Raw genomic sequence first — 10,856 nt, forward strand, 5'->3', positions numbered from 1 at the left:
TAGACCGAGACAAGAAAAGGCACAGCTTGTTCTCCGTCCATATCTCAACGGTGTCTTATAGGTACAGCTTGATGTCATTAGGCTAAAAACAATCTTTTATCTGTGTGAAAGTTGGCTGTTCATAGGCAGCAGAGAGGGAATGGTTTTAATAAGAGGTTATTCATTATTATTTATTAATTATTCATTAGTTATTATTATTATGAATTAACATGGACATCAAGTCATCTGCCTCAGAATTTCTTATATGAGGTCTATGCAAAAAAGGTACTTTTTACAGTAACAACAACCTTTGTCCCCTCCTGCACCTTCGGTTTTATATCAGATAGCTCTTTCCTATTCCTCTGCATAGCTTCTCTAAACCAGACACTTTATGAAGATTTTAGTTGTGTGCTGCGTTGTACCTTGACTGGAGCCTCGAAATGTGATTGTGTCAAGGTTATTTTTTTACTTTGTAAATTAAGAGTTATTTGTCTCTATGGCTTGTATTAATCAAAACTATTTTGTGGATTTAAAAAGTAAATTAATTGTAAGTATTGTAACTCATGAAGTGGTGGCATTTTCAAAGAAAGAGCATGGGCATTTATCGTAAGAGTCCATGGGAACAACCAAGTTCCAGACGTTTGATAGAATTGACTTGAGATGTGTGGACTGGTATGATACACATCAGTGATATTCACCATGTACTTTCCATATTCAAAATGAGTATTTAATCCAGTATAGACTCAGGTCTCAGGCATCTACAGTGTTTGTTCACAGTTTTATGTTAAATAGTACAGATTCCCATATCTCCTTTAAGTCTACTAAACTCTGTCATCAGAGTAAACCCTTCAGCCTATCCCATCCTAAGCACAATAATGGTGTGATGTCAAATCTGCAATTAGCTATCGGCAGATTAATATGTCCCACAGGCTTTTGCACCAAAGGCCGCAGTGAAAGAGGGAGAATAATATTTCATATGTCCACACCCACAGTATGTCAACACATCGATTTGTAGCAATCTATGCTTTTTGTTCTTCTGGCTCATGGGCTCATTAAATCAACATATTCCTTTGAAATATTTTAATTAACTTATCCTATGACCCTTTTTGTGAACAAACACACAAAAATGAATCTGAAAATGACATTATTTGAAATTTACAGATAGAACAATGTGCTATTTGTTTCGCAGAATGTGAAATTGGTGAATGATGTTGAAGGAATCTAATTTGTGAACCCAACACATGACCAGATTTATAATGTCAGCTTAGCTATGGAAAAAAAGAGTGTATTCATAGGAAACCAATGTCATAATTATAGTATATATGTATTTTTGTTTTTCCTGAGGAAATTATTTCTGCAATCAAACTGTTTTCCAATAAAATGATTTTGAGAGACATGTTGTGCGGTGGAGATTTTGAGAGATATGTTCTGTGTGGTGTGGTCTGTTTGCAGGTTAACAGAGAGACATGTTCTGTGTGTTGGGGTCTGTTTGCAGGAAAACAGAGACGGGCTTGTTGTTGGGAGTAACAGTGCAGTTTTTAATTGTTGTGCTTGAAGGAAGCAGGGCATGTTCTTGAAAACGTCATCAGACAGCTATCATACAGTTCAACACCAAAGGTTGACTAAAATCTCTTCTGTACATATAAACAATGGCAACTGAGAAGAATACTGGTTGTTCTAAAGTGTAAGGAAAAGGTCATGAAAGAAAAGAACAAGTGGAGAAAAAAAGGTCAGTAAAAGAAGAAGAGAAAAGCTTGCTGCGTTGACTCGGAGTGGGGCTTCACACATCGCCTCCCTAAGCCAGCTGTGACTCAGGTGGAGACAGAGAAATCAAATATTTATTATGGCTTACAGTCAAAACAGAAAATGTCCTGTGTTTGCAATTATGTTTCTTATTGCCACATTCCATTCACTTTGAAACAAGTGAAAAAGTTAAGAACCAAATTTTCATATTACAAACATGTACAATATTTTTTGTTCTGTTTTTTTTTTTGTTTGCCTTTTCAGTTGAACTGTACAAGCATAATACCACATACACTAATCTATATTCCATTTAAAGTTCCTAATTCTTATTTACACATATTTGGTAAAACCCTGATTAATGTCAACAGTACTTAAACCAACCTTGCAACTATTTAAACATAAAACACTTTTATATTTGAAAATACTTAACAGCAAAAAAAAATATTTTCTTGCTTTGATCCGAAACATTTTTGCCTAAAGGCAAAAGCTGTTCAAGCACTTCTTTTGTTAGACATGTCCCTGCTTATTTGCTCATTTTATTATCATCTTATCTTCCACCGAAACTCAATACTTCAATAGTATAATATAATAAAACTATGGTCCCCAAGTACACAATGTAATATAGTGTAACAAGTACTGATAACAAGTACAAATACTAAAAGGCTGTCAGAAAACTAACTTCACAACATGGAGGGAAATCACTTTTTGAGGGCGATTTGGGGGGGGGTTCAGGGTGTGAGGAGAGGATCAAGGAGTCTACCCCTGGTTGTTGTAGTTTTCATGCAAATTTGGGTGCAGGATCCAGATCTCCTCACGTGATTGGTTGAGGGTGCTGTTGTTGTTGTTGTTGTTAGTTGTTGGGGGGGTGTTGGTGGGCGGGGCCTGCCTTGCTCTGCTGCTCGCGTGGGCTTTGTTGGGGAGTCGGGGGCTGACGGCGCTCTGGCCGTGGGGCTGAGGAGGTACACTGCTGCTGCTGACCGCTCGGGGCGTACTGTGAGCTCGCTGAGGCCCCCTGCTGCTGGGCACAGGGAGCTGCGATTTAGGACGCGTGGCCCGCCTCTCCCCCTGAGGGGTAAGGGGGGTCGGGGCGCTGGCTGTGGCTGGAGTGGGCACGCTCTTGGACAGACGGCTGTCAGTCTGTAAAGACAGAACAGCAAGTAATAATCCACTTAGTGCTTTCCAGAGGTGATGGCGGAGCTTAGAGAAAACAAATTCTAGGGATGCATCCCCAGGAAGAATGAACACTGATAAAGATGTAGGTTTTGCATTTGATAATTGAGTTAATATCAATGTTAAATGCCATGGCTGTGGTCTTGTACCGTGTGGGCCACAGAGGACCGTGGTGTGGGCAACTTCTGGCTTATGGTGGGGGCTTCGGCCTGGACCGCTGGCTCATTGTTGTTGTTCAGCTGTGTTTGTCGATGCACTGAGCCAGGAAACACAATGAAGTCCTCTTTGGAGTTAGCAATCTGCAAAACACACAAACACATACTATGCATTGATATCGTCATTGTGTATCAACATGAAAAGAAAAATTAATGAAATGAAATGATCTGCAAAAAACACACAAACACACACACACACACACAAACACACACACACACACACACACAAACACACACACACACACACACACACACACACACATGTTCTGACACTACTCATCAAAGAAATTCACAAATGGCTTCCACAGGGGCCTTTTCATAATGATTAACACTAGGGGTTCCATTAGTGCATCATTTTAGAAATCGAGTAATCAAGGCCAAAAATGACCCAAAAATGACCCTTATTCATTTCCTATGTTAGGCGTAGAAAGGCTTTTGCATCATTTATGGGATTTTGTTTCGGAAAAAATAGCTTTTGTATAATTTTGGGGAAGGGCACCTGGATCAAACTTTCCTCCCCCTCAGAAGAAGCAGTTGAAAACATTTCAGATGAATTGTGTGTTGGCGTCTGTTTGTCAATTCATGAAAGAAGCCTAAACCAATGTTCTGGTTTGTGGGAAGCAAATGGGACACCTTCTTCCATGGTTCTTACATCAGAGATTCTGGTTAAAATGTATCAAAAATGAGCAACAAATATCTAAAAGCTAGGAACTATTCTTCTCTGCTCAATACTCCCTCCAAAACCTACCTCACCCCAACGCCAAACAAAGCAGTATGGGAAATGTAGTCAATAGGGCTAATAACAATGAACATTTAAAAACCCATTTTCAGTTATTTCACTTGGATTACGTGATTAACAAGTTCTTTATGTTAATGTAGAAACTAGAGAATGGAGCTGCTCGATTACTCAAATACTCTGTGTAACATGTAGGCCTGCAGTCTTTCTTCTAGCTACAATGCTGCAGTCTCTTGGCCTAATTCTGTTGCATTTAGTAAATGTGGCTCCACACTCTGTTATACATGACACCATTTGTAGAAATGCGTCGGACATTCAGACGTTTTCCATTTTGTACCTTGCTGATGTCCGGCTCTGATTTGCTTGAGCACATGGTCTGGAGTTCCCTTAGGAGGTCCGTCTCATCGTCTGAGCAGAGAGAGAGACCGGCAGGGTCTCCACCTCCGATCCTGAACATACACACACACACACACACACACACACACACACACACACACACACAAACACACAGAGAGAGAAAGAGAGAGAGAGAGAGAGAGAGAGAGAGAGAAGGAGACAAATACATCAGGAAACACACACACTCATTGCTATCCTTGGACATGTAGTCACTCACACAACCCTTGCTGCATAGCAGTGGAGATAAACTGATCATCTATCTCCCTCTGCTGGCAAAAGCTCAGCACTACCAGGATTCTCTTTCAAAACTGGCATCAGGTATATTTTCCTTTTTTTTTTAAACTAGCAAAGATTTTAAAAAAAAGGTAAAATTTGCAATATTTCAGTGAATCAAAAGTGAATTTTGCTACACTTCTTGTTGAAAGTCTTTCTTTGAATGTGTTAACTGTGCACGCATTTATCACACATACTCGGCTCAACACAGCTCAACATGGGAACATACACCACCACATTGCCTTAAATGTCTGTTGCTACATGAATAAATCAGTTCTAACAAACAGTTCTCAATGTGTGAAACATGTATGCTGTATGCTTCAATATTTTTATTTCTACATGCTTGGACGCATTCAATTTAATCCACTGAAGGGATTAAAATGAAAACAAACACAGATAGTATTATGTCAAAACTGATGTGGAGTAACCCCTCCTTTGTGCTTATTTGATATGCACTTTATCGTGACATGGTTCGAATTTACGGAAACAGCATGAAGGGAACATGGAGACTGACCTGGGAGAGCTGATGTGAGACATCAGGTGGACCTCTGAATTGGACAGAGAGCCTTCAGGAAGAGGACAGAAGGGCTTCAACTTCACAACTCAAGAAAAGACAAAGGACAGTTTCCACATACCCGCATCCGACATGCGATGAATATGTAATATAATATATGTAATATATAAAGGGCCAACCCAGTCAGTCCAAAGTAAGCAAGTAAGTTACTCTGATTCTCCTGAACTGGAGTTTCACACTGCTGATAAACAAAACTAAGTTTGTATGTCAACCGTCGGGAGATGAGGTCATGTTTCATGTTTGCTAGACTTCTGTACCAGAGTGCTCTTAAACCTTTTATGAAACTTTCCAGAAACTTTTGTCAAGAGCCATTAAAAGTGTCCCTTCACCTTCCCGTAGAGAGCCGCTGGTGCTCCATCCAGTGCTGGGGCTTCCCTTCTTGCGTGGGCTGGTGTTGGCCCGTCTCCAGGGCCCACTGTCCCTCCCCTTCCTCCCGCCTTTCTTACAGGAGATGCCGATTGCGGACAAAGGGAAGGTCCCTCCTTGGAATTCTGACAGGTGCCTGTCGATCTCTGTAACCACACAAAAATACAGCAGCAATGACACAGACGTTACACACGTTGCAAAACGCATTCTGAGCTACTGGTTTCCACATGCTCCATGTATTTGACAACAAAAGGAAGTAGAAGAAATGTACACAGGGTACAGACATGCACAGAAGCATATCTCCAACTGATCCATCAACACACTGGTAGCTTAAAAATAAAAAGTTTAAAAAGTCTCTCTACTGGCCATTAAAACAGCAAAATGAATTTGACGACATAAGGTATATTCAAATGGTATATTTTTGTGGGGAAAAAACAGTTGTCCAAAGCACTATATATAGCTCAACACACCATCAGTAGCTTGACTTTTGATTCCTGAGTTCTCTGTCTCCTCAGAGGTACTCTCAGAGATAAGCCATGAACAGGAACACATCCTCCGGAGAGCTTTAAGTGGTTAAGGGCCATGGTCTGAGAGAATAGATATAGTTCATTGAGACCCAGTGAGTGAGTAAGGGACGTTCGTGTTACCTGGAGGGGGAAGTGGGCAGCTCTGCAGGACGGCTTTGTTAAGGAGGATGCTGAGGGCAGCTCTTAACACAGCCCTCTGGCCCGGGCTCAGACTCTTGCTGTTGCTAGGAGACCGGCGCTGGGCCGGAGCCCTCTTGGCTGTAACCCTGGAGACAACAGCATCCTCCACACGAGGGACCACCACCGCATTCCACAGACGAGCCAGCCATCTGGATTAGTGCACACACAAACGTTTTTTTTCGAAAACCTCCAAAATGGCATAATGAATAAACTACACACTTGGCCCCATGCATATCATTAACGACTTACTTCACAATGGCCAGTGTCTGATCCGGTACCACAGGACAGGACAGGAAGATGCGGGGGCCCAGGAGGGCCTCTGGGGTGCCCAGGCGAGACAGGCAGGTGTTGAGCTGGTGCCAGACTGAGCACACCCAGGACAGAGACCTGTGCAGAGGATCTTCCGGTAGCCAAGGCTGGCCTTGTGTCTATAGAGAGATGGAGGGATGGAGGTCTAATATACTGGCGATACATGTGCTGAAGATGTGAGAATGTTGCCCTCTGGTGGTCAAGGCATGTGCTTGCCATATCCTTGTTTTAAATGACGGTGCTCACCTTGTGGAGGAGTTTGCGACGCAGGTGGCGTCCCAGAAGGCCGTGCAGCGGCTCGGAGTCCCAGCGCAGCTGCACCCAGCGGAAGTGCTGCTGTAGATGCAGCTCCGCCCCCTGTAGCCGGGGCTTTGCCAGCGAGCCAATGAGGAAGGCGCCCTCCTGGAAGTAGTACAGCCCGTCCTGACCTATTAAAGAACAGAGGTGAGTGCACTAGTGAGAAACTAATGGACAGCAGGAATTTTAATGTTGCTATATTTTTATACTAATGTTCCTATATTTTCATATCAATGTTGCTATATTTTCAGATTAATGTTCCTATATTTTCGTTTTAATGTTGCTACATTTTCAGTTGCTACATTGTTAGTTCTGCGAGTTAGAAGAAGCAAACGCTGGAAGCAAAACTACAAGAATAGCTACGCCTGCAAAACCCTTCACTGGGCTCTGAACTAAGCCGGAGGGAGCTGCCGAGTTCTCTGACCGTGCTGTGGGGAGAGGGAGCAGACGGAGCCACGGTTCTCGAGCGCCTCGCACAGATCCCCCAGCAGCTCGCACAGAGAGGACGCCCTCTCCAGGCCCTCCAGCAACACCACCACACGGCAACCCACGCACGCCTCGCGCGCCGGCACAAGGAAACCTGCGCCAACAGCACAGAGAGAGAGAGAGAGAGAGAGAGAGAGAGAGAGAGCAAGAGAGACAGAGAAAGAGAGAGACAGAGAGAGACAGAGAGAGAGACAGAGAGAGACAGAGAAAGATTACTCCTCGGAACATATTGGAGTCTTTATGAACTGCAGAATCTGCCCCATTTGGAGTGATAGAGGCAGTCATGTTTGGATGGAACGATGTACATGTTAATGCACGTTAGGATAAAGAGTTCTGCTGAATAAGGACGTTTGGTGGACAGTACAGAATTTGTAGGGTGTGAATTTCCGACGGACAGACATGTAAGGGCTTTACCGCAGTTGATGAAAGTCTCCAGCAGCTGGGTCTTAGACAGGCTCTCATCCACCTCCACCCTCACCACGTCACAGTCCTGCCCCACAGCCTCCTGTCTGCACTGGAGTCAACACACACACACACATGAACATTGAACCATAGACCATCATCCCCACCACTACACTCTCTCTCTCACACACACACTGACAGACACACACACACACACACACACACAGACACACACACACACACACACACACACACACACACACACACACACACACACACACACACAAATCTATCTTATTACCTTACCTTGATACAGTGAGAGATCTGAGTGGCGATGTACTCCTGGCAGCTTCCTTCCAGCCCGTGGAATATAACATTACGATACTGTTCCACCTGAAACATTATATATATAACAATTTATAGAATTAGAATTTATTAGAATAGAACTTAAAATTATACATCAGCGACATCCAGTTACAAAGTCTACCTACAATGGAGTTCCAATGCATGGTCACAAATGGGCAAATGGTTGATTAAAGCAGTGCTGTTTCCCTCTCAAAGTTTAAGCTTTAAATCTAGAAACAGCAAACAACCTTTGGAATAGTAAAAGTGTTAAATAGTGTTTAGTTTTTTGTTATGTATTTCTGCCACCTGAATGTGTTTCTGACTTTCTGACTCACAAGCCTTTATTGTACTCAATTGACAGTGGCCTGCCCACATAACACTGTTGTGTACATTAAGGAGTAATTCAGAACTTCAAATTGAGCAAGTGCTGGCGATCGCCCAAGGACTTGTTTACGTGGTTTCAGGAACAACACCTCCTCATCTCCCTCCATCTTTAAGCCTCCCCATCACTCCCTCCCCTCCCCTTCCCCTCCATCCTCCTCCTCCCCTCCTCTCATCTCCACGGTGACTCAGCATACCAGGCGGGTGTAGTTCTGCAGCAGCTGGAGGGGCATGAGCGAGTGGAAGGCCATTTCATCCAGCGCCGACTCTGACAGGCCTGCCACACACACACACACACACACACACACACACACACACACAATTAGAGCCAGCATGAAGTGCGAGGCACATAAAAAGAGGGATGATGACAAGAAAGAAAAAGTGTCGAGAGAGAATGTATCGGAGAAGCCGCCTACGCTACTCTAGGAGGGGATGTGCGAGCTGGTGAGAATGTTATGTGCGTGTGCGATTTTGTGTGTGTCTGCGAGCACAGCCTGTCTCCTTGTCACAGACATCAACATCAGAGGCCTTCTTTAATCTCCAATCTGAGACAACTGCAGACAGACTGCGTCTGGGAAGCGGAGACGAGGGACTGATCACGCGACCTGACAGCCGGTGACGTCATCGCACCACTTCACGTGTCTCAGACCAACAACGCAGGACTAAATCCCCTCAGCTCCACTCAAAGCTGACTGTTTTAGCGGCTCTCTCTCTGGCAGCTCCCTCAGCTGCTGTGTAAGGAGATGAAACTGGTAAACAAGGGCTAATCCGACCCAAACACACATTGGGAACGTTCTCAGTGAGATTGGAGGCGTGAGCGTCTGGATAACCAGGTAAGTTGAAGATGTGAGGCGTCCGAAGGGAAACAGGTGAGGAGGGGAGGAAACAGGTGAGGAGGGGAGAGGAGGAAGAGGAGGAGGAGGAGAGGAGGAGAGGAGGAGGAGAAGAAGAGAGGTGAGCTTACCTCTGAGGCGGATGGTGAGGCGCTGGCTGAGGCGCTTGCGGATCAGGTCCCAAGGAGACTGGGCCAACTCTTCCCCCGGAAACCAGATAGTGTCTCCTGAAACACCCAGAGGGACACGCCACTTCAGTTAACCAGTTCACATATGTGCACAGACACACACGCACGCACGCACGCGCGCATGCGCGCACGCACACGCACACGCACACGCACACGCACACGCACACGCACACGCACATACACGAGTGGTTGAGCAATGTAGTCCCATGCCCACATCCAGGGCTGAGGTGCCCTTGAGCAAGGCACCTAACCCCGATCACTGCTCCCCGGGCGCTCAAAAGCAGATCACTGCTCCGGGTTAGTGTGCTTCACTTCACTGTGTGTATCACTACCTTGGATGGGTAAAATCAGGAGATCGAATTCAGAGTGTGTGTGTGTCACTATCTCTGCCATAACATAGTCACTTTCACTTTCACTTTTTCAAATTCACACACATGTGTGTGTGTGTCTGTGTCTGGGAGGGGTTGAGGTTGAGGTTGAGGTTGAGGTGCCTTATGGAAATGGGATCCTCAGAAACAAAGAGCTCAGCTTTCATGTGTGAGTGTAGATTCAGCAAGAGAAGGGCCAGAAGCCCTTTTTCTGTGTTTCTCTAATTCCCTCTCCTCTCCTCTCTCTCCTCTCTCTCCTCTCTCCTCTCCACTCTCCACTCTCTCCTCTCTCCTCTCTCTCCTCTCTCCTCTCCACTCTCCACTCTCTCCTCTCTCCTCTCTCTCCTCTCTCCTCTCCACTCTCCACTCTCTCCCCTCTCCTCTCTCCTCTCCACTCTCTCCCCTCTCCTCTCCCCTCTCCCCTCTCCTCTCCCCTCTCTCCTCTCTCCTCTCTCCTCATCCATAATGCATTCCTGCACCCCGCTGCTCCTTCTTCATCTTCCCCATCACTCCCAATCCTATCGAATCAGAAAAAAAGAAACACCTCAAAAAGATTTCAAAAAGATTTCTGCAGTTTGGTGTTTGCATTCCCCTAACGGTTCCCGAGATGACAAACACACAACACGCAACGAGGCAAACTCTCAAGAACGCTCGCTGGAGCAGACAACACTGCATGAGAGGAAGTTAAAGTGGGCAGAGAGAGAGGCTTGTTAAAGGGGAGCAGAGGGGCGGAGAGTAAAGATTAAAATGTGGTGCCAAAAAAAAAGGGGGGGGGGGGGGGGGGGGTTTGGACTGGGTGACATGCAGGGGAACACACTGAAAGGGGGTGGGGGGGTAAACTGGGTCTGTTTAGATACTAAAAAGAGGAAGAGAGAGTGAAAGAGAGAAAGAGAGAGAAGAGTAGAGAGGGTGAGAGAAAGAGACAGAGAGAGAGGAGAAAGAGAAAGAGGAAGGGAGAGAGGACATAGAGGGAAAAAGAGGAGAGAGGGAGGGAGGAGAGAGAGAGAGAGAGAGAGAGAGAGAGAGAGAGAGAGAAAAGGACAGAGATAGACGGAGAGATTGAGAGAGAGAGAGAGAGAAGGAGAGCG

The 10,856-nt window shown here is 45.1% G+C and overlaps 1 protein-coding gene across 1 annotated transcript in view; it reads right to left on the bottom strand.

The window, feature by feature from the left end:
• Nucleotides 1–1,490: 1,490 nt before the first annotated feature.
• cttnbp2 (cortactin binding protein 2) overlaps nucleotides 1,491–10,856 on the bottom strand; it is a 43,816-nt gene continuing 34,450 nt past the window's right edge. The window contains exons 11-23 of the mRNA XM_080842488.1: nucleotides 9,344–9,439; nucleotides 8,577–8,656; nucleotides 7,960–8,046; nucleotides 7,666–7,765; nucleotides 7,190–7,345; nucleotides 6,715–6,896; nucleotides 6,409–6,587; nucleotides 6,100–6,308; nucleotides 5,416–5,598; nucleotides 5,027–5,078; nucleotides 4,181–4,292; nucleotides 3,042–3,191; nucleotides 1,491–2,859 (exon numbers count right to left, since the gene is read on the bottom strand). Coding sequence (XP_080698614.1) covers nucleotides 2,479–2,859; nucleotides 3,042–3,191; nucleotides 4,181–4,292; nucleotides 5,027–5,078; nucleotides 5,416–5,598; nucleotides 6,100–6,308; nucleotides 6,409–6,587; nucleotides 6,715–6,896; nucleotides 7,190–7,345; nucleotides 7,666–7,765; nucleotides 7,960–8,046; nucleotides 8,577–8,656; nucleotides 9,344–9,439 — 1,967 coding nt within the window. The 3' untranslated portion in view covers nucleotides 1,491–2,478. The remainder of the gene's footprint in view (nucleotides 2,860–3,041; nucleotides 3,192–4,180; nucleotides 4,293–5,026; nucleotides 5,079–5,415; nucleotides 5,599–6,099; nucleotides 6,309–6,408; nucleotides 6,588–6,714; nucleotides 6,897–7,189; nucleotides 7,346–7,665; nucleotides 7,766–7,959; nucleotides 8,047–8,576; nucleotides 8,657–9,343; nucleotides 9,440–10,856) is intronic.

Source organism: Sprattus sprattus (assembly GCF_963457725.1).
Source record: "Sprattus sprattus genome assembly, chromosome: 7".
NCBI lineage: Eukaryota > Metazoa > Chordata > Actinopteri > Clupeiformes > Clupeidae > Sprattus > Sprattus sprattus.